Below are 20,074 nucleotides of genomic sequence, written 5' to 3'. Positions count from 1 at the left end.
CCTCACTCCATCATACTTCACTTTTCTTCATTTTATTCTTTTATTTGTACAGCTATATTTTACAGAACGCATTAATGCAGTTTAGACACAGCCCAAACCCTGTCTCCCGAGATTGTTTATAACACAAGCATGTAAAATAAGACCAAAAAAAAACCAAAAACAACAAAAATAAAACATTCCCCGATACAGAGTTCCACCAAAACTCCTTTTGCAACATCAGGCTGTACCTTGAAGAAACTGAGCTCAATATAGTCCATACATTGAAAACTTCCATTGAAAAGAAAGGCACCGTGCGAAACCACATTTTACATATATACAGACTGAGAACTAGAACAAAAAAAAAAAATTACACTTTATTATTATTTTAAATTCCTTCTGCAGCTTTGTTGGTTTAATACACACTTTTTTGTAAATTGTAAACCTTCACTTGCAAAAAAATACAAATACACTGATGCATTTAGACAAAATATTTTCTTACTTGTACAGATGCAATACTTTAAAATATCTCCTTAAGTGCTCTATCATAATAAAGATTCTCAGAGTGGCTTCTGCCTGCAGAGTCCAACTGAGCCTTTAATGCATTTTATATATTTTTAATATAGCTTTTTTAAAGGTCTATATATATTTATTTTATATATATATTTATATATTTATATCTATATATATTTACAACTCTGCCATAGATTCCTTCACCTTTGGTTAAAAAAGTTAAAGCCCTCTCTTTAATAGCATACTTTCTCTTTAAAAGAACACACATTTTGCATACAAAAGAAAAAATCTGTTCCCATAAATCAACATTACATTCCTCATCTTCAAACGGCAAAGGCTGTGAAGGTTAGACTCCAGAGTTTATCAACACTCCACTGCACAGACATTTAAAATGACTACTTTTGTTTTTTATGTTTTATATACAGTAAGATCTGAATAATTTTATTTTTCTTTTAGTTTCACATAACTGGGAAAAATAAAACCCGTGTATTTGTAATTTTTTTTTAAAATTTCTAATGTTTGTCCACCTATCTGCACTATGGGTTTAGAGGCACTCCATCATGTGATGCATTTTTTTCTTTCCTTTTTTTTTTTTTTTTTTCCTCCCCTCTCCTTTTTTCCTTTTTCTTTTAAAGTGTTGCAAGTATCCTTTGGACAGCTGCTCCCACCCACCCCCCCAAGATGACCTCCTCCTGGGAAATCCTCTGCCTTCAGCAGGCCTTGGGGAGCTCTGGAGGCACCTCGCTCGCAGAGATGCGGTACTGCACCTTGGTGTTGGTGATGGCCCCGTGCTTCTGCCGGAGGTGAAGCCGCAGCTGGCTTTTGTGGCGGAAATGCAGGTTGCACTTCTCACACTGTGGGGTGAGAGGAAAAGGCAGAGGGTGTGAAACGTGATGGTAGGGGACACATCCTTCCCTTCAGGGTGGGGATCCTGCAGCAAACGCCTGTCCTCTGCCAGCTACCCCAGGATGCTGCGCCCATTCTACCGGTGGACGAGGGAAAAGCGGGGACGTGGTGGGAGAAGCAGCACCTGGGGACACCCCATCCCAGGCTTTCAGCAGCACTTTTTGGTTAATGGGATGCACAAAGGCGGAGGTCCCTTAGGAGGGGGCCCTGGTTCTGACAGATGTAGCGCCAAGCTCCTTATCTAGATGCTCAAACCAGCTACAGGGCTATTTCAGGAGCTGCTTTTGACCCCTGACAAGCTGGATGGCTCCAGAGGGATGTTTGGACGATACCCCATGCTCCGATTCTCTCTCTAGCGGATGGGGAGAGGCAGAAAAGACTCAGCAAAGAGATGGGAGCCCCCTGGGCTGCAACTAAGGCAGGGCGGGCTGGTCGCTGGGCATGGATGCCACTGGCACAGGGGACCCCAGGCCAGGCTAGGCTTTCTGCTCCTTTCCGCCATCCCTGCACACAGCGGGTGGCTGTAATTTAAGCCACAGCTATTTGGAGAAGTGTGACCTTGTTCCAGATGGGGTGGAAGAAAAGAATTGCAGCTAAGATGTACCCTGCCTGGGCTGCACGTCAGTGTTTCCAATGCAGCCGCTCACGACAAAATACCATGCCAGCATCAGCTAATGCATTAGAGGGGGATGGGGCACGAGGACCTGGGACGTGACCTTGGCATGGGGCCTCATGAGGCTGGCGAAGGGCATTGGGGTGCTGCCAACCAGTCCATGAGAATGCCCCGGTGTCTTCTCAGCTCCCCAGGTTTCGCAGCATCCTCCCCCAGCCCCAGCTGAGAGCCCCCAGAAAAAAAAACAAAACAGGATCACTCACATGATATGGTTTCTCTCCTGTGTGGATTCGAAGGTGACTTTTGAGGGTCTGCAGGTGCCGGAAGCGTGTGCCGCAGATCTCGCAGGGGTACGGCTTCTCCCCGGTGTGAATGAGCACGTGAGCACGGAGGTGGGCCACCTAGAGAGAGCAGTTCTGGGTGAGGACAGCCCCAGGGATTAGGGCATCCCACCAAGAGCAAGGGCATCCCACCAGGAGCAGGGTTGTGCCCAGCTGTCTTTTTTTTTTTTTTCTCTATTGGGTTCTAGCTGGGAGTCAGGGCCACATGTGTCTGAGGTCTGGTATCTCCAATCCTTAACAGCAAACAGAGGAGAGGAGCTAAAACCAGCAATCAGGCTTCCTACTAAGCCAAACTGGCCCACATGAGCCTTAAGGCCCCTCTTTATCCCAGAACACCATGGGAAGAGCTGCCCAAGGCAGTGAGCGTGATGGCCCATCAGCCTCCTCCCTGCCATGAGGCGTCACTGGTCTCAGGCAGGAGGTCCGGCCATGTCCCACCTCCCCTGCCACTGCAGGTCCCAGAGGCCACATGCACCTGGACAAATCTGGCCCCGCAGGTCTCGCACTTGTAGGGTTTCTCTCCAGAGTGGATGCGCGTGTGGGTTTTCAGGTTGGCTGGCCGATTGAACTGTGCCCCGCAGATGTTGCAGCGGTATGGCTTTTCTCCTGCAGAGCCCAAAAGAAAGGGTGAGGGATTAAGTACAGGTGTGCTCAGTCCCCATGATCCATGCCACTCCCCAAAGCTAAGTCCCTTCAGGTGCCAGACTGATGGCATGAAGCAGTAGCCCTGACTCCTGTCCTTTTTGGAGATGGCTGTGGACAAGCAGTATCCGTCAGGACAGCTCGGGGTGTCCCCAGAGCAGGATGAGCTCAGGAGGTACCCAGGCACGGCGGGTAACTTTTCTTCTTTGGGTTGGGAGCTGCAGCCTTCAGGGCAAGAGAGAAAGTCGGGCATCTCTGCCAGCGAGGATTAACAGCATCGCTCCTCCTGGCCCCACGACAGCAGCTGGCGCCTGTGTCTCCCTACAGCTGTCAGTAAGGACACAGGACCACCTGGCTCCCTTCGGGCTCCTCGTGGTCCCCAGCACATCCTGCCTCAGCCACTCATCACCTCTTTAGAGGAGTGAAAAGAGCTGATAGAGTGGAAAGCCAAGGCATGTCCAGCAACCCGCCTCCCAAGTCATTATTCAGTTACAATCACCACTGCTGGTCCCCAGCGATGGGGGGAGCTGCAAAAAGCTTTTAACTAGTTTCTTTAGGATGGTTGAAGATGGGCATGATGGGGAGTGGGAAACAGCCATCGTCTATCCCTTCCTGCCTTTTTCTTTTGTTTCCAGGCTTTGACCCCACGCATCCTCAAACCCTGCCCTGGCACTTGTGTCATCTCATTCACCTGCACAGCCCTCCTGGAGCTCAGCTGAGACTGCAGGAGTTTATGTCTAATTCAGTGCAGTAGCACTGAGTCGTCAGCACAGACTTCCCTTCCCCAGCTAGCAAACTGGCTGTTGACACGTAAAGCACTAATAAAAGCATAAAACCCCCCCCCAAACCCTAGGTTTGTCAGCAAATGACTAAACCCTTAATATCCCCTTCTTTTCTCAGCTTTCATTGTGCCGATTCCCAGAGTCCATCCATTCACAGATTTTCCCATCAGCAGAGTTTCTGCCAGGCTAGATATGATCTGGATTTCTAGGATGTAGGGGAAGAAAATCCCAGCCATGCATTTTGCAAGACACCTTTAGAAACAGTGGTGCCCAGTGCTTTACAGCAAAGCAGCTTGAGCTCCATCCCTGCTGTGAGGCCAGGCAGCATCTTCGCCATTCCTAGGTTTGCTGCTCTGCCCAAGGGCTCCCTGGCAGTGCCGAGAAAAGCACCTTGCTCTTCCCATCAGAGACAGCAGGTAACACAGGGCTGGGGACACCCCGTCTGGGACAAACCCAGCCATAAACATCCACATACCCAGCAACCCACAGCCTCCCCAGTAAGTTGTTCCCACGGCCAACACTGTACCTGTGTGGACGGTTTTGTGGCTGGCAAGGTTCCCCTTGTAGCGGAAGGAGGCCTGGCAGCGGTCACACTTGTAGGGCTTGTCACTGTGGACTTGCAGAGAGTGTCTCTTGAGAGAGGCCTCCTCAGAGAACCGGCAGTCACACTCGTTGCAGAAGAAGGCTCCGTTCTCTGGGAAGGCAGAGAGGAGAGCAATGAGATGGGCAATGCATCGGCCAGCTCCTCAACGGGCCACAGAATGGGTTTGGGATGGTGGAGAGGGGCAGCCAGAATAAGTGTTGGAACAAGAAGCCAAGTGCAGACATTTGCGGTCAGCGGTGCTTGCACCGTGCTGTTACCTCCTGACCTCCTTGTGCACACAGCAACAACATGCATGGTTTGAGAGAGCAAAATCATCACGAGCCATCTCTCCTTCAGTGCAACACAAGCTGCTTCCAGCAAGCCTGCATCTTGCCTGGACATCTTTCAGAAAGGTCCACAAAGGCATCCAAGTTATCAGGCATCCTCCAAAGGATGGATATTCAGCTCTGGAGCAACTTCAGCACCTTTAGAGGTCTTAAACCTTTACATGTACAGATGTCTTCCTTGAGCATGGGAAGACCATCATCATCTGAAGCACAAGGCAGGTCCCCCCAGTAGGAGGGTGCCTAACTCTTAAACACTGTATGTAGCTTTGAGCATCACCACAGTGGGGTTCCTTCTGTGGACCTCTGCCCACACCACAGGTGACAATTCTGCATTCCCCCTTCCTGAGCTACAGGCAGATGGGTGCACAGATACTTGTCTCTGGGCTTGTGGAGTCTGGCAACAAGATTGCAAGCCTCATTATCTGCATTTCTCCAGATGTGCACATTGGGCTCCCTGATAATGAAGACAGCATGACGGATGCATGAGACACACCATCTTGCCCAATCCCCATTAGGGTTATTACATCTGCCAAGCTTGTTCTTCTGTGGTTCTGGTGGGGTGGGGTGTACTTTGTTTCCTGTCCTTAGCTGCCAAGTTTGCAGCAGGTGACTAACTCCCTGCACAAGCTATCTGGATGGTGCTGGGGAAGGGGAGGAAGGAAGCAATTCCCATGTGTGTGTGTCCCTCCCGTGCATGCACACAGCTGGTCGGCCAGTTAAGAGGGGACTGTAAAGCACCTTGGGATCCACCGGCATCAGGAACAGGTCTGACTGCCATTTGGACACAGGGCACTGGGTGGACGGGTCCCCAGACTGCACAGCCCCCTTGCCTGCTGGTTGAAAAAGGTGACCAGGGATGCCAGACTCACCGCAGCTGGAGTCAGAGTATTCAGACTGGGTTTCCCCCATCTCCTCTCCAAAGTTTGAGCCAGGGGTATGAAGGCACATCTCAGCATGTTGTGGGGACTGGCAGCCACAGGAGCTGCACTTCGACGAATGCATGTACAGCGGGGACTGCCCTTCGCTGCTCCGAGGGGACCCATCCCGGGACCTGTAGAAGGACAGCAACACGCACAGCCATGAGACAGCTCTTGCTGTGCTTGAGCTACTGGGCCCTTGTTTGCACCCTGATGACATGAGGGACAGTCATGTTTTATGGGGACACTTGTGGCGAGACACACACATAGCCCTGATCAACAACAGGTCCCTGAGCCTCAATCCTTCAGGTGCCTATCACCAAACAACCTCAAAGCTCTCTAGGAACATCCAGGTCCAGCGGATAGCATACTGTTCCCTGGTAGTTTGGCCGCTCCAACACTTACAGCCAAGCAAAAGCTCGAGGGCACAGAGAGTCTGGTGAAAACCAGGCTGGGCAAATCCAGGCTCCAGAAACCATCCACAGCTGCCAAAGTGAGCTAGGAATTCCTGACCCAGTGTTCTCAATTCCATCGCCAGTCCAGGCTGTCACCACTACAGTGGGGACAGCTGGCACTCAGCTGATGTCACTGGCAGTGCTCCACCAAACGCAGAGGCTTCCATCTGCTCATGGCTGGACTCCCCAGCCCAATGCTACAGCTATTTCACACACTTCCAAACCCCCAGCAACAACACAGGGAGTCCTGTCTCTCATCGGGTGGGTGGTGGGGAAGTCTCACCTGTTAACAATATTGTTGAGTCTGCTCGCTTGTGGGATAGTAGAGTCTTCTCCATTCACGCTCATCTTGGTGGGGGATTGAACGTTGAGATGCTCCGGCTCTATGGACTGCTGGCAAGTGGACATTGGCATGTAGGTGCGAGGAGAGAGGGTTCCCATCTCGTTCTGGTCAGTGCTGTCTTGCTTGGTGTTCTGATTGAGAGAGTTGAGGACGATGAACTTGTACTTCTTCCAGTTGCAGGCTTTGGGGTCTGTTGGGCTCTTGGTGAAGAGGGAGCTGGAGTTCTGACTGATACGGGCATTCTTGCTGCTGCTGGACTCAGTTGGCGAGTTGGGCTGACAGTCTGACTTCTGGGGGCTCTGGGGGCTGATGAGTCCCTTGCGGTCCAGGGGGGTGTTGGTGGGCTCAAAGTGCTGGCTGATCTCATCCTCTGAAGAGGTCCGCTCCTCCTCTTTGGCCACTTTGTCGCAAGAGAAATAGGGATTGTTCCGGATTGAAGGGACGACAGGTTTGGGGCCAGAGGCTACGCTGTAGTGCATGTCACTCCTGGTTTCTTCAGCAGCACCTTCTTTCGGAGCATAGATGGTAGCATGGCACATGTTGGCCGAGATGTCGGTAATGGTTCTCATGTACTCAGTGGGGATTGTCCTGGAGCTGTCGCATGGCAGGATCCTCTCCTTGGGGAAGGCACCTGCCCTTGAGAGTTCGGAGAGAGGCATCCTCATCTCCCGCAACTCATCATCCACAAGAAAGCTATTTAGAGGGAGAGGGCTGTATCCATGGTAGGAAATGGGGGATCCGGACAAACTATTGATCAAGCCAGGTGCAAAGGCCCTCCCATTGCAGAGGGACCCATTTTGGAGAGGCATGCCGTTCTCAGAGACATCTCTGCTCCGATAAGCCATCACTTCTGGGTGGTTCAGCATCCGTCCAGCCAAAAACTCTTCCCTTGGGGTCTTCACAGCAGACACCATCTCTGCTTCACTGGAACCAGGCAAAAAGGAAGGAGACACAGTCATTTTCAGGCAATGAGGATAAGTTTGCAGGTACTTTGTCAGTTCTCCCCCCTCCCACCCAAACACACAATCCCAGGCTCTCCAAAGGTCACTCACAGCGCTCACCTAGACTTGACAAACCTTCGGCAGGTATCAACCACATGCTCCATCTGCAGGTACAGCGCTGTGGCCATCACGGCCATGATATTGCTCTCCCTCAAGTTCAGGCGGGATGTATACATGAAGTCCAAGAGGATGCAAAACCCCTCAGGGTTAATTTCGGGGTCCAGGTTGATGACATTCAAGTTGCACTTGAGCTGGTCAGTGAAGATGCTGTAGAAGAGGCCACTGAAGAGAGAAGACAGGAGAGAAGACGTATGTTATGACAATTCAGAGGAAGAAAGGAGAATTTGTCTAAAATGCCTTAGCACAGAGGGGTTCGTGCATGGGAAGGGAGGAGGAGGCAATTACAGAATTCCCTGAGCTTCCCCCTTATTATCAAGCTTGGTTTCTCAGCTTAGTAAGCGTCTTCTGCACTGCACTTTTCCCAACTGGAACAGCCTGCTTTTAGATCTCACCTGCTCAACAACTCCCCACTGCCTCCATTTAGAAATTCTCCTTTTTTTTTTTTCCCCCGTTGTTGTTCTTACCACCACCCCCTTCCCACTGTGACTCATTTCTCTCAGAAGCCTCTTGGGGCATCCACACTCACTCCGTAACCGGGGGGGGGGGGTGGGGGGGGGAAAGGAAATGTTGGCAAAACATTTTTCAGATGTCTTAATAGTCAACCCTTGGCTTTTTCAAATCTTTATACTTTATCAGCAGGAGACCCTGGAAGGCATCTGCAGTAATTCAACTAGGCAATGGTGGGATGTTAATTAGCATTCACTAGGAAGCAATTCCAGCAATCCCAGGAGCTGGAAAGGGATTTCAGACCCCACCAGCCTTGGAAGACATCAACAAAGGTGGGTGCAGCCAGCAGCCTGGGAGCCAGGGAGAAATAGCTCTAAAAATAGCAGCAGCGGTCACAGAGGACTCACTCACCCCAGCGAGCATCCAGCCTTCCCTCCCCTCCCCTGTCCTGTCCCTGCAGAGCATTTGTGCTTTGCCTTCGGGGATGTGCCTCATATCTGCTGTGCTCCTGTTTGTCTCCATGGGCTGTGTGTGGGCAGATGTGGGCATGCAAGGAGGAGAGAGTTGTGGGCACCGTGCTGGAGGCGGAAGGTCTCAGCTCTAATCCTATTACAGGTACAAATTTCTTGGCAGCTCCTTTCAGCTCTGCTTCTCTGCCCCTGTTTCCCTGTCTGTAAACCCCACAAGCCTCCCTAGGGCTGTAGCAGCGTTGCTGGTGGCCAAAGGCAGAGGGAGCGGGGAAAGGAGGCAGGGAGGGGACCCTGCTCTCACCTGCAGGCCATCAGGACTGTTTTGTGGGCTCTGAACTGCTCCCGGTTCACAATGATGACGACATCGGTCAGGATATCCCGGCTTCTAAGGCGGTTGAGATTGAGGAGGACATCGCTCGCGTGGCGGGTGAACTGGATGCAGCTGTCTGCCGGTGAGGCCATCTTGAGTCTGCTCAAAACAGAAGCCAGAGGAGGATGGGAATGGAGAAGCAGCCAGGCAAGTACCCTAAACCCAGCAAAGAGACAGCTGCTGCTCTGGGATGTGCTCAGAAGGCCAACTGCTCCTGCTAAGGACAGCACCAGCTCCTTGGTCCCAAGGCAAACAGCCCTGCACCACGCCAAGTGCCTGCCAGGCTGCCCAGTGAGGTCTCTCAGCCGACAGCGAGACCTGGCATGTCTCAGTCCCACCCAACAGGCTGGCAGGCGAAGGTGACCAGACCCTCCTGAGGATTAGCTAACCAGCTCCTCTTTCTCCCTGCCTCACCCATGGCGGCTCCACCCCAGCCCACTCCTCCCACCACCACTTGGGTTCATCTCTATGAAGCTCCCAGTACAGCTTCCTAGCCTTCAGATCTTCCTCAAGAGCCATCCCCCTCACCCATCTGCTGGCTGGCAGTACATCCAGCCACGGGAATCAAAACAAGCCTTAAGATGCCAACTGAAGCCGAAGGATTTCAACACCTGGAAAATCCATCCCACAGTGGAGCACCAACCCCCACCCACCAGCAAACTACTTTCCTGCTCCCAAGTGGTGGCCACTCTGGAGAAGACCTGTCCACAATTTCCCAATGAATCGGTGGTGGCAATGAGGAGTAGAACCCATCTAACCTGCTGGGCTGCTACCCACACCGCAGCCCAGTCTCTCCAGTGAGCAAGGCTTGGGTTAGTCGAGGAACATGAAGCCTTCTCCAACACAACACCCATTGACCCATCTCAGAGGTGTTCTCCCAACTAGCACCCAGGAAAGCCCACACGTCCCTGTGCCTGAAGTTTGGGCTGGAACATGCATCCTCAGCATCAAATTCCTCCATGATCAACCCCCTCCCACAACCCCAGCTCCTCCTCCTCCTTCCCCAGCAGCATATGAACGTACAGTATTTTCTACAGAGCAGCTGCTCTCCTGAAAACAAATTCCAGCTGGGTCTAATGAAACATTTCATTCAACATGGTAAAGGAAAGGCGGGGGGGTGGGGTGGGGGGTGGTGGCGGGGAGGGTTAGGAGGGGAAGCACAAAATTTAAATTTACATACCCAATGCCTCAATTCACAGTCCAAAAGTTTCTTTCAAACCTACAAATAAAGCACAAGAAAAGAAATGCCACATTAGCTGGTAATTATGAATTGGCCATGGCAGGACACAAGCCTGCTGTTTCGCTTGAGTATCAGTTGGATAAAAGCTAGAGATAACAAACCTTTCTACTCTCCAGTAAGGTTAACATTTGTTTCTTCCGGTACAGTACGTTCTTATCACAACCACAGGCTTTGAGAATCCAATCATAGCTTCTTCCACACCCTCTAGCCCAAACCATGGGCGTATGCCAAGGAGATTTTAATTTCCATGACTCAGGAACTTAAAGGCAGGTGGGGAAGGGAAGTCAAGCGAGAATTTTCTCACCACTTCTTTCGGAGATAACTCTTCCCCTGCCAAGATTGAATTCCCGGCCCGTGCCACATCCAAGACCAATGCCATATTCCCAGCACCTTGTTAACAGGTATGACTTACACACAAACATCTGCTGCCATTCTGCTCAGAAACCTGAAAGGAGCCCAAACCCAGTCCTCCAAAACAGCTACTGCCCTTCTCAGAATACCCACGTGCTTCAGCCACTGGCGAAAACACCCTGGGACAGGACTGCCGAACAGACTTGGGAGGATATGGGCGTCAAGTACCAAAGTGACTTGGCCAGGATCACATAGGAAGCGGAGACGGATGAGGACCCAGAACAAATGCCTTCCTCTGGCTGCTGGAAAAGCCTTCCCCTAAACCACAAGCTTTGTCTCCAGCTGCTGGCTTCACAGGCTGGGGCAGCAAGGCAAGGAAACCCAGGAGTTAACTGCCTTCCAGAACTCACGCTTTTACTCCCAAATTTACTTAAAACCAACAAAGACAATTGACCTGGCACCAACGCAGGAAGAAGGTCCTCAGGCAGATGCCCCAGCAGGGAGAAGCACAATAAATAAGTGAACCAACAAACCCCAAGACCTTAATCACATTCTTTTGAGGACTGATCCCCAAAAACTAGATGGAGACAGTAAGACTGCCAGCACTTGCAGAGAACCCACCCAGCCCTGTGAGGACAAGTGTCCCCTTCCCTCTCCCTTGTGCGAGATGCGCAGATCTGGAGCCCAAGCTCCTCCCCTCACATCCGCGGAGACACCAGGGTAGGATGAAGAAATGAGATTTAAGGCAAAGTATCACATGCAAAACCCAGAGGGGTGTCTCACAGCCCCATTCCAGCCATCAAATGCAAATCTTCAGAGTCACTCTGAGCCTGGCTAGCTTAAAACTTTACGCACACACAAAAAGTGACTCATTTCCCAAATACTGCAGACTCTGACCTTTCTGTACATGCTCACTGCCAGCTGCTCGCTACCCTCAATTGCAAGCCAAGGGACTCGCGGCGCTCTGCAAGGGGCCCAGCACGCATCCGTGTGTCCGTACGAGGGGATGTATGCATTTGGGGCAGCCGGGTGGCATCCTGACCTCGGCCACACCAGCAGACACGCTCTGCGGGGCTGCCAGGGACTCACCCCGGTGTCACAGACACGGGGAGGTGACCCATCCCTAAACCAACAAAGTTACAAACTGCGAGATGAACTCTGCGCCTGTGAGCATCACGTGAGAAGTTGCTGCCTTTGCCAAATTCCCTTACCCACAGCGAGGCCGCAGCTCTGCCCGGGGAGACACCCAGCTCCTCTCCCAGAGCGGGACCCCGGCACAGCCCTCTCCCCACCTTCCCAAATTATCCCTCCCTGGCACAGCGCTGCCACAACGCCCACAGCCCTGGCCCGGGAGCCAGGCAGGTGCATCCCAAGCAGCTCCCGGTTGCAGGATGTGGGCATGCAAAAGGGAAAGGGACCTTCCTTCCCCTCGCTATGCTGAGCTGGGTTAACCCTGCCCCTCCCGGCCTCTGCACAGCACCGGCTCTGCACCCCAGCATGGGAGGATGCTCTGACCAGAGACCAGCAGAGAAGGGGACAGCAACAAGGAGCAGAGACCAGCGATGACCACTGCACGGTCATCGCCATCCACACCTCCCTCAAAGCCCATGAGGCTCCCCCAGGCTCAGCTGGGGCCAGAGCATCACCCCAAGTCCTCCCCCCTCCAGTTTTCCTGCCCAGTACCTTGCAGGTGTGGGCTCTCCGGCAGTGCTCGAGGCTGCACGCCGGGGCTTGCTGTGCCCAGAGAGGAAGATTTGGGCCAGGCGCGGGGCTCATTTCAGGGGTGGCCACATGGGACTGTCACTGCTGCTGCCTTCCAGGAAGGCAATGGGTCTGCCCCAGCGGTTCAGGGAACAGCCCTTCCCTGCCGGCACCTCCCCGAGAAAACCCATTCCTGGAAGGGAGCCCAGGGCTGGCTCTGCTCTCCCGGCAGCCAGCTCAGTGAGCATGGAGGAGGGTGCACCTGCGTGTGGGGGAAGCCCTTTCAGCCCCACCCCATGCAAAGGGGAGACCCTCACAGCTCCCCCACCCCAGGGCAGAGGGGAGAACCAGGGACTTCTACCCCCTACCCCCAAATCCATCTTTCTGCCATGCACAGGGAAACCCCTCCATCCACCCGCTCTCCCATTTATAGGGAATTCTTTTTCAACCATCCTCCTCCCACCCTGTGCACAGGAGGGACTCCTTGCTCCCCTACCCCTCTTTGCATGGGGGATACCCCGTGGTCTTTGCCCCTCTCCCACCCCCAAACACCTAGTCTGGGGGAGGGCACCGATCACTCCCCCTCCCTGGGCCCCAGTCTCCTACCCCTCCAGAGCCTGCAGCGCCGACTCCCTCACATCACCCTGGAGGGGTGGCTGGGTGAAGTCTCCCTTCCCCACAGCCTCATCCCACACAGTGCTCCGAAACTGCCCGCCCAGGGGAAGCTCCATCCTGCCCCCCCCCTTCCTCCCCAGTCCCAGCACCCCACAGGGTCCCAGCCCCACGGGAACATCCCCTCTGCCTGCCAGGGCACACTGCCAGCTGCCTCTCCACCCTGCCGAGAGATGCCTGGTTTCTCCCGAAATGACCAGAGGGACAACCAAGAAAAATGGGGTGGTGTTGGGCCCCCACCCACCCCAGGCACGATCACGGGTGCTACAAGCCACGGTGAAGAGGATGCTTTTGGCTGGGGGTGTGCAAGCACCCAGCTCAGCTTTCCCGATGTCGTGCAATCAGGGGGCACTAAGTGTCCTTTAGCTGTCACAGCAGAGTTTTATTAATTTAGTGGCTTCTGGTTGGCGTCTAGGCCAAAACGTGGCTGGGTTAATAATAACCAAAGAAGAGACCGAGAGAAGTCCTAGCGCACTGTGTCAGCACAGATCAAAAGCAGCATCACTAGTGCAAGCCCTGTCGTATTTTCCATCGTACCCTTCCGTGAGCGGATTGCACTCACTCTATCGAGCGGTCTCTGCTAACTTTCAATCTGATCCAATTTCCTGCCAGCAAACAAATGTTTCTAGGAAATGCAATACATTATCTGGAGGGGTTTATTATCAGCATTTGGAACCAGGAAAACTGCATATTTTCTCGAGCGCTGCAGGGAACTTTATAGTTTGTACTTCAAAAGAGGGTTTAAAAGGATTGCCCTTGAAAGCTGGCCCGGCTCAAGTCTCCACATTGTTTTGGTCTTTGCAGAAGAAAACACAGAGGAGGAGGGGGAAAGCACACTAAAACTGCCTCTAATGTTTTCCACTAAAGAGGACTCCCCTGCCCTCTACGGAGCCAAGCTCTGACTGCGAGGCAGAGGCAGCGCGTGCCCTTGGGAAGTGAGGAGTCAAGCCTTCTTCAGCATTTCAAACAACCCCAAGCAATTTGGTCCATTAATTTTTCAAGGGAAGGCAGGAGCCAGGTCCCGGCTGAAGTCAAGGGAGCTATTCCAGAGAACAAGGGACTAACACCATGCCCTGCCAACACCAAGCCCTGCACCGAGGTGCCGACCCGATGGCAGGGTGCAGCCAGAGCCAGGCATGCCCAGCAGTTGAGCCTGGTCCCTGGCCCAGCTGCACTCAGAGGAGGTGTCCCATCATCACCAGGGCAGTCAATCACCAGCTGGCACCAACCCTTCCCTCCCTGCCTCTGTCCTCCTGGGGCTGAGGGTGGCACAGCTCATTTTGGCAGTAAGGAACTGCTTTGGCATCCTGCCCGGATGGGATGAGACACATATGCAGCTTGGGGTCCCTTGGCCAGGGAAGAGACACCCTCTCACCCCTCTGTTTAGCCAAACAGATTTAAGGACACCCATTTCAGAGTGTGCCCAGTCCTACAGGACACATTCTTCAGGACCCACTGTCCTGCTGTGTGCTTGTCCCAAGCTCTCCCCTCCATAAACCAGGGTCCCACATTCCTTGCAGGTACCTGGGGTGCAGCCCAAAGGCAGCATGCTGATCAGGAGAAAGAGGGGGAGGAAAACAACATAGCCCAGAAATTTCTCCCCTCTCCCAATGCTCTTAGCTCTCCCTGTGTTTTAGATGTGAAGCTCCACTGAGATTACTGGGGTTTTAAAGCAATCCTGAAGACTACACACTTGCTGATTTAGGGGTGTGTGTCTTTTGGCTGCCAGCGTCCTGCAGCAATGGGAACACACAAGATCTAGCATGGATTTAAAAAAAAAAAAAAAATGCAGGGAGGACTACATTTGCAGTCTAAATTTACAGTCTGAAGGAGTTTACTGGTCAGATGCTGACTTTTGGATACTCCTCTAACCAAACTGCAAACTGTGAACTCCTGAGGTTTGCCAATGCCTGCTGTAAACATGGAAACCAAGTGTCACTTTTTGCCAAACAGAAGAATGGTTTAAAAATAGATCTAGAAAAGAATACAGGCACTCGGCATACAGGGCTCCCGTTTATAGACTCCTATGCTACTATAAAATGGAACAAGAGGTTATGAGCATGCAGGCAACTTTTCACCAAATTTAGATTTTACAAACTTCTTAGAAACCTGAAAACAACATTTCAGGCTCCAACTGAATCAGTAAAAGCTCTTTGTGTGGATTTCGCAGCCCAAATATTACAGCACATGGACTAAAACAGGCGTGAAATGGTTCTTCAAACTCAACACCACGAATACATGAAGATACATAAGCCGCACACTGAGAAATGCACCTACTGGTTAGAGCTTCATTCTACTCACCTATAGACTTTGTAACAAGATTTTCTTCTTAATGGAGCATTCACATAAAATGAGAAGATACCCACCCCTGCTCCTACAACACAGGACTGCCTCACAAAGTTTTACCACCTGTATTTGTAATGGGTTTTTGAGGACAACATTACTGTTTACAACCCCCCCCCCAACCCCCCCCAAAAAACCAAACCAAACCAAACCACCATTCCTACAAATTAATATTAGGCTGCTGCCATCAGGGGCTGAAAGCTTCCCCCTGCCCCATAAAAAGAAAAAAAAAAAGAAAAGAAAAAAAGCATAGCTTTACAATACGTCCTAAATTAGGCAGAAATTCAAGGGCAGATTAACACCACAACTCGGAAAGATTTTCACATGTGATTTCATGACCAGACCGGAGAGAACTCCATATGGAAATGTCAGTGACTTTAATAAGCACTCGGTTGTTTCCAATTAGGCTCCTTAAGTAAGTTCAGTGGCATCCAGAGTTTCCTCTGCCACCTTCCTCCTAGCTGGCAAGCTTTTTTTTTTTTTTTTTTCTTTTTTTAACGAGCAGTTAATAAACATGTTCCTCTCTGCCGAAGCTCCGGGCTCCGCCAGCCCCTGACCTGGCCGGGGAGGAGGGAGAAGACATGACACTAGATGGCACCAGTTAGCTGTGCTGCAGGAGCAATTTTTCCCCGTGGAAAATAAAACACCCCAACCAAACCTGGAAAACATATAATTTTGTCGATGTAATTCTGTTTCTCTTAAAACGCGTCTGAGCAACATTATTTTTATGAGCTTTTCCAGCCTTGTTTTGAAAAACTTAATGTTTCTGCTCGGTTTATTTTTGTCTCATCAGACAGCAGGCTGAAGTCCTCCCAGCGCCGCAAACAGGGATGTCTAAAAAGTATCATAAGGACTTTTGACTGATTTTTTTTTTCTTTTTTTGGGGTGGGATTTGTAAGAATCACTTCTCATTCCGACTTCTTCCTTCGCAATAATAACTAACCAGTTAACCTCCACTTCCTCTCCCAATATTGACTCAGACAGAACTGAGGGGGATTGGAAATTGGAATTGAAAAGCATCCCAAGAGATCTTTGATCTGTTTTGCCAGTCAAAATTGAACGCTCGGAGATGAAGTCTTTTCTTACTGGAACAATGTAATAATCCATTCTTCTGGAAAATTGCTAGACACCCTTTGAATATTTTAATGGCTTGATGATTTGTTTCATGGGGCAAAAATTGCCATCTGTAATGTAAGTTTTTAAACCTGCGATGCTATCGTTAGAAGGAAATAGCAAAACCCCGGGTTCTGCCTCTCCACATACATATAAAGAGAGGTTTCCCCTAAAATGTTTTTAAAGCAATTTTTTAACTGTAACCCCCCAAGGACTGCAGGAAGAAGCCTGTATTTGCTCTTAAAGCACTTATCCTTTAAACCTTTGAAACAATACGGCAAATAATTATTTTTGAAGCATTTAAAACCTCAGGAGAGGAATCAATAAGCATCCCCAGATCGAACGAGCGCCTGATCCCATACCCGGCCCTGCTGACACTTCCACTGGCGCAGGTACGAATTTGGCCCCAGACAGAGATGTTGGACCAGCGCAGTGCTTCTTGCTGAGCCTCATTTGTCTGGCCCCAGCCCCCTTCGCACTGATCCTGCGCCTACTGAAGTCAGTGGAAAAAACTAACCCGTGCCGGGTTTGTTTTTGTTGTTTTTTGACTCATGATTTTAAGCCCAGATTTGCCTCTTCCCTGGAAATGCAACAGGGGGGTCAAAGGCAGCTTTTTAGGCACATCTGAAAGGCTGCCGCAGATTTTTCTAAACAAACGCCTTGCTTTCTGTTTTCCTCCTTCCCAAGAGGCGATTTCATAACATTTCATACTGTGACTTTGCAAACTAAAGCCGGGGGGGTGGGGTGGGGGGGTAGCAGGATGGCGAGGTGGAGGGCCGGGGCGGGGGAGGGGGGGGGGGCGGCCGGGAGAGGTCGCTGCCGCCCGACCACGAAAGTTTTCATAACAAAGTTGGGCTTTTTCGGTTTTGTTTTGCCCCCCCCCCCTTTTTTTTTTTAAGGGGGGGGTAAAAAAAATCGTATAGAGACACACACAAAAATACACACCTAACAAAAAAAGAGAAAGAAAAAAGCCTCCTCCCTTCCCCCACCCGCTCTCGGTTTTTTGGGGGAGCCGGAGGGAGGCTGGGGGGGGGGGGGGCCGGCCGCGGTGCGCGGGGGTTGCGCGGCTCTCCGCGCCGCTCGCTCCAGGAATAGCGTGTGGCCGGGGGCCAGCCCCGCGGCTGCCGGCGGCAGATTTACGAGCGCCTGTCGCCGCGCCAAGTCCGCCGCGGTAGTAAACACAGGGGAAGGGCTGCGATGGGGGCACCGGGCGGGGGGGGGGGGGGCTCCCCCCCGCCCCGCACCCGGCACCCCATCCCTTGCACGGCCGCCCCCCCGCTTCCCCTGCCGGCGGAGGACCCCCCTCTCCTCCCCGCGGGGGTTGTTGGTATTATTATTTTGAGCCCTGCGCGTAATATTCCGAGTTGCCCCATCCACTTTCCCGAGCTTTTGCATCGCGTTTTATTTTTTTCCAGCCGGCAAAAGCCCGTCGCGGCCGCCCCGGCACACACCGTCGAGGCGAGCGGCGGTTCTTTCCCCCCCGCCACCGCCTCCCCGGCCCGGGCCGCCGCTCCGCGGTGCTCCGGGGCCGGCAGCCGACGGCCGAGCCTCCCCGCGGGCTCCCCCCCTTCCCCGGGCAGAGAAATGCCGCAAGTCTTCTCCATCACCGCCCGCTCTTAGCTCCGGGGCTTGACAGATCGCGGCGCAGCCCCGCCACAGGTTGCAAAAAGGCACCAGCCGTTTCGCAGTTGCATCGGGGACGGAATAATAATAACGATCACGATATGTTAAGATAATAACAAAAAAAATAGAGAGGGGGGAGGGAAAACGATGCGGAAAGGCCGGAGCGGCGGTGCCCGGTGCCGCCGAGCCCCCGCCAGCCCCGCTCCGCGGCGGCTTTGTGCGGCGGCAAAACGACAACAGCGACACGACACGCACAAGAAAAAAAAAAAAATCACCAAACCCAACACACAAAAAACCCAAAACCCCCCCAAAACCAACCTCCCCCCCCCAACTAAACAAGAAGAAGGAAAAAGAAAAAAAAAGGGGGGGGGGAGAAAAATAACACACCCCGACCGGGGGATCCAGCCATTGGGAGCCGACCCCGAGTCACGCAAAACGCCACAAGCTCGGCGGGCGGCAGCCGCGCTCGCCGCCGTCCTGCGCCCGCGGGGCGGCTGCAGGTGCAGAGAGGAGCCGCCGACCGTCCTCCCCGTCCCCACCCGGCCGTCACGCGTGCGGGAAAGCCAATAATCCCAGATAACCGATAATCCCCGGGAGAGGACGGAGAGGGGAGACACCACCACCACCCCTCTTCCCGCCCCCCCCGGCACCACAGCCACCAGCTCCCCTTCTACACGCTCCTCGGCGTGAAGACGTGCAGGCACCTCTATTTTTCTCGCCTGACAGGAGGGGGGGGGGGGAAATGTGTGTGAATTAAATAAATAAATAAAGCGGGGGAAAAAAAAATAAAATTTAAGAGATAATAAAAAAAAAAATTAAAGGGCTGTCGGGGCACCTGCCGCGGGAAAAGGGGGGGAGGGAGAGAAGGAAAGAGGGGGAAAAAAAAAAAGAAAAAAAGGGTAGAAATATATAGAGGCGGCTCCGCGCCAGGCGTCGGAGCGGGGCAGGGAGGGAAAGAGGAGGGAAAAAAAAAAAATGGAGAGAAAAAAAAAAAAAAAAAGAGAGCGAGCGAGAGAGAGAGAATTAAAGGGTAAAATCGGCCGCGGCAATAGAAGCAGCAATCACCTGGTCTCCGGGCTTTCCTAGAAACTCCTTGCATCACCACTTCTAAGAACCCCAGTTCTAAGAATCAACAGAGCCCAATTCTCGGAATTTGAGCTGCAGACTCTACCATTGCGCTAAGCGCGGGGAGGGCCGCGGACCTCCCCCCGCCGCTCCGCCGCCGCCGCCGCCGCCCTCCCGGGCCGCGCGCCCCCCCCGCGCCGCCCCCGGGGGGGGCGGCGCGGGGGGGGACGCGCGGCCCGGGAGGGCGGCGGCGGCGGCGGGGGTCCCATCGAGTCGACCCCCCTTCTTCACACACCCCCCCCTCTCCCCGTTCCCAGTGGTCGCGCCCGGGCGGTGGGTCACGTGGCGGCGGGTGCTGTGTGTGACGTGGGGGCGCGGCGGGGTGGCGGCGCGCGGCCGCGGAGCAGCGCGCGCGGCGCGGAGCAGCAGCAGCAGCGGCGGCGGCGGCGGCGACGACGACGACGAACGGGGGGTCCCGGGTGCAACGCTCGGGCGGTGCAAACACACATCCCACCACCCCCACCCACCCCCGTCCCTCTCCGAAAGAGAGAGAAAAAGGAAGAGATCTGAAAAAAAAAAAAATACGCCTTTTGCCTTTTTTTTTTTTAATTATTATTTTATATTTAAATTGGGGCGGGGGGGCACTTTTGCGTTTAAACAGCAACCCTCCCCCCTAAAAAAAAAAACCAACAGCCAAGCGAGCAAAGCCAGGATCCTGCTGCATTGCACTGGATTTTTACTTTTTTTTTCTATTATTCGTATTTTTCCCTCAATCAGCTTGTTTTATAATTTTTGCAAACAGCCACGCTCGGCTTACGGCCTCCGACAGGATTTACTCTCGGGGAAAGAAGCTTTTTCCTTATTGACACCCTCCCCACCCCCCCGCGCTCCCCTTCTCTTGTTCCTTTTTGCTTTTAATTTTTATTTTAATTTTTTTTTTAATTTCTTTGCCAGGATTCTCCAGACCAAAAAAAAAAAAATTTTTTTTTTTTTTGATCCTTTTTCTCTTTTCCTTTCCAGGACTCTGGAGTGGTGGGTTAATTCTTTGTAGCTGTTGTTGTTATTGTTGCAAAATAACCTGTAAGTCTGTAAATACTTTGCTTGTATGGAAATGTCGGACCGTGCTGGGGCTGCAAAACC

At 52.4% G+C, this 20,074-nt stretch overlaps 1 protein-coding gene across 2 annotated transcripts; it reads right to left on the bottom strand.

The window, feature by feature from the left end:
• Nucleotides 1–13: 13 nt before the first annotated feature.
• On the bottom strand, nucleotides 14–19,028 carry BCL6 (BCL6 transcription repressor). Of its 2 annotated transcripts, none has more exons than XM_069792432.1 (10): nucleotides 18,935–19,028; nucleotides 10,007–10,045; nucleotides 8,758–8,925; nucleotides 7,480–7,701; nucleotides 6,359–7,342; nucleotides 5,573–5,754; nucleotides 4,300–4,467; nucleotides 2,825–2,955; nucleotides 2,272–2,409; nucleotides 14–1,343 (listed from the first exon to the last, which is right to left on the bottom strand). In XM_069792432.1, the coding sequence occupies exons 3-10, from the start codon at nucleotides 8,916–8,918 to the stop codon at nucleotides 1,200–1,202; spliced, it is 2,130 nt and encodes a 709-aa protein (XP_069648533.1). In that variant the 5' UTR covers nucleotides 8,919–8,925; nucleotides 10,007–10,045; nucleotides 18,935–19,028; the 3' UTR covers nucleotides 14–1,199. The 2 variants fall into 2 exon arrangements, with proteins under 2 accessions (XP_069648533.1, XP_069648534.1); XM_069792433.1 differs by lacking the exon at nucleotides 18,935–19,028 and adding an exon at nucleotides 10,168–11,030.
• Between the last annotated feature and the right edge of the window lie 1,046 nt (nucleotides 19,029–20,074).

The sequence above is a fragment of the Haliaeetus albicilla genome, chromosome 9 (assembly GCF_947461875.1).
Source record: "Haliaeetus albicilla chromosome 9, bHalAlb1.1, whole genome shotgun sequence".
NCBI lineage: Eukaryota > Metazoa > Chordata > Aves > Accipitriformes > Accipitridae > Haliaeetus > Haliaeetus albicilla.
The sequence above is the reverse complement of the archived record's forward strand: the minus strand, read 5'-3'. Positions and strand labels throughout refer to the sequence as shown.

Bases quoted from the DNA above. Each gene is read 5' to 3' on its own strand.
- BCL6 (XM_069792432.1), bottom strand. From the start codon at position 8,918: ATGGCCTCACCGGCAGACAGCTGCATCCAGTTCACCCGCCACGCGAGC. The intron at 5,755-6,358 runs GTGAGACTTCCC...GTCCTTCTACAG, and splicing joins CTCAACAATATTGTTAACAG to GTCCCGGGATGGGTCCCCTC. The intron at 2,410-2,824 runs GTGCATGTGGCC...TGCTCTCTCTAG, and splicing joins GCGGGGCCAGATTTGTCCAG to GTGGCCCACCTCCGTGCTCA.